Source organism: Pteropus vampyrus, unplaced genomic scaffold, assembly GCF_000151845.1.
Source record: "Pteropus vampyrus isolate Shadow unplaced genomic scaffold, Pvam_2.0 Scaffold279, whole genome shotgun sequence".
Taxonomy (NCBI): Eukaryota; Metazoa; Chordata; class Mammalia; order Chiroptera; family Pteropodidae; genus Pteropus; species Pteropus vampyrus.
The window spans coordinates 602,908-605,374 of record NW_011889060.1 but is presented as its reverse complement, the minus strand read 5'-3'; the positions used below and the strand labels follow the sequence as shown (position 1 = coordinate 605,374).

At 61.7% G+C, this 2,467-nt stretch overlaps 2 protein-coding genes across 3 annotated transcripts in view; both read right to left on the bottom strand.

The window, feature by feature from the left end:
• GPR137B (G protein-coupled receptor 137B) overlaps positions 1-2,467 on the bottom strand; it is a 49,270-nt gene that overhangs the window by 19,380 nt on the left and 27,423 nt on the right. For both annotated transcript variants that reach the window (XM_023520831.1, XM_011375911.2), the window contains exon 3: positions 537-759. In XM_023520831.1, the coding sequence (XP_023376599.1) occupies positions 537-759 (223 nt within the window). The remainder of the gene's footprint in view (positions 1-536; positions 760-2,467) is intronic.
• Positions 1-2,467, bottom strand: part of ACTN2 (actinin alpha 2) — a 389,901-nt gene that overhangs the window by 372,756 nt on the left and 14,678 nt on the right. The window lies entirely within an intron of this gene.

Below are 2,467 nucleotides of genomic sequence, written 5' to 3'. Positions count from 1 at the left end.
CCCGGCTCCCGGGCCCGCCACCTGGGCTGAGCCTGCGTGAGCCCCTGCCACAGGGCGGGCAGGCGGGGAAGGGGACAGAGGCCGAGTTGTGGCTCTGCGGCTTCTGCTATGTGACCGGGGGCGGCCTGCTGACCTCTGGGCCTCAGTGTCCCTGTCTACAAAGTGCGGCTAACACGTACTCCCACAAGTTATGAGGGTTCTGCTCGTTTACACACATCGAGTGCTTATAAAAGCGTCCGCAGCTCAGCGAACGTAAACATGTATTTCCACTGACATCAGCACAATCGGCCACGAAGTGGAGGTCAAACCCTCGTATCTATGAACCGGACTCGACGCTCTGCCAGGGGCTCTGCGCACGGGCGCCGAGCCACCGAAACGGACCCTCCTTCCTCACGGGGCCCAGCGGGGCTCCGCGTGTGGCCGCCACGGCGTGGCTGGTCGTCCGCAGGCGCCGAGGTGTCTGCTGAGCCCGTCTGCAAACCAGGGAGCGGCTGGCAGAAGGCTGGGGGAGGGCGCCGGCCGCTCTGCCACCTTACCTTGGACTCCAAGTATATGTTGGCCAAGGACATCTTGGAGATTTTGTAGAGACAGATGGAGAGAGAGATGGCGCAGAGCACGAAGAGCGAGTCATTGATGGCCACGCGCACGGAGACGACGGCCTTCCTCTCCCAGCGCCCGGTCTTCACCAGCACGGCGCAGGTTAAGTTCACCAGCAGGAAAACGAGGCTGACGAAGAGTGAGGCCAGGTAGAGCGGCAACCTGGACGGGGCGAGAGGGCCGTGTCGGGGCCACGCTGACCACCAACGGTGCCCTCGGAGCCCCGCCCCCGCCCCCGCCCCCGCCCCGGAAGTCGGGGGGACCGGGTGATGGGAGTGCTCCCTGCACCACGCCGCACTCGGAGGACGGGGCGGGGCATGGCATCGCGCCTGGCCGGAGGGCGCTGACCCCATGCCCTCGGGGGACCGCAAAAACCCACCTGCGCGAGCCTCCGTGTCGACATCTAAACAAGGACTGAAAGACCCCTACCTTGCGGGTTGCCTTGAAGGATTAAGATGTTTCTAAAAGGGTTTTAACCAAAAAAGTCCCTGATGAAGCGGGAGTCGGGGAGCACTCCGTCGCACCTAGGAACCGTCGCACCTGGGTGCTGGGATTAAAAATCCGCTGCAGCACCTTGCCCAAGGCTGAATGCTGCCAGCTGTCTGTGGCACTGGCCATTTTGAACCTGGAGCTTCTCAGAGCCACACGCTTAAGTGACCTGTGCAAGGTCTCCACAAAGACTGCTCAGATTTGCTAAAACAGAAATCGGCAGCCTCGTTTCTCTTGAGAACGTATCGTATTTCCTTCGGGCACATGTCATCCAGTAGACACGCAAACAAGGGGCAGGCTTGGTGGGCTCAGACCGGACTGGTTTCAGTCGAATGTCCGCAAGCCCCAAAGCGGAAACCCATCAACTAGAAGCGGGTTTAGAGCTGCAGAGTGGTTCTGGCGTCTGCCGAGGCCAGCACCGACCAGGACACAGAAGCCTGGACTCCAGTCCGTGTGATGGGGGAGGGGAGGGGCAGAGGTGCAGATCCTGCCCTTGGAGTCAGGGCCCTAGGATAAACCCCCACGCGCCCCAGCTAATTTGAATGGTATTTTATGTCTTGCGATTAATGGTTTACTATCCCCTGGCAAAACCTCACCTACTTTTTTGGAACCCACAGTCCATCAGAGGAACTTTGCTGACCTCAGTCCTCCTCATCCTCCAGATCGCAGCTCAAATATCACTTCTTCCGAGAAGGCTTTCCTGACTCCTGCCCCCCTCACACAGGCACACGCACGCGCACGCGCACGCGCACACAGGCGGGTCTGACTCCGGCTTTCCTTGTCCCTGTACTTAACCGCACAGCCCGGATGGTTCATAACAAAGCACGTGGACGCGGTGCCACCTCCTACCTGGGCAGTGAGCTCCAGGAAGACGGAGACTCTGGCTCTTTCCTTCACCCCCGGCCATACCCACTGCACCCAGCAGGAGCTCAATGAGCATGTCTGAGAGGGAGGGGGGAGGGAGGGAGGAGGGAGGAGGGAGGAGGAAGGAAGGAGGAAGGAGGGAGGAGGGAGGAGGGAGGAGGGAGGAGGGAGGAGGGAGGAGGGAGGAGGGAGGAGGGAGGAGGAAGGAGGGAGGAGGAAGGAGGGAGGAGGGAGGAGGGAGGGAGGAGGGAGGAGGGAGGAGGAAGGAAGGAGGAAGGAGGGAGGAGGGAAGGGGGAGGGAGGGAGGAGCGTCCCGGGTGAAGACTACACTTGCGTCAGAGGCATCACCCGCGACCTCCACCCCGGGCGGTGCTTCTCCTGCCCCTAAACACTCCTTCGCGGCAGCTGCACGATCGTCCCCGCTTCTCAGAGAAACACCTTGAACCTGAAGAGCTGCCGTCCCTCGCCGTGGACAGAGAGGGCGGCAGGCTCTGCCCCCCGCAGCCCTGTTCTGGGG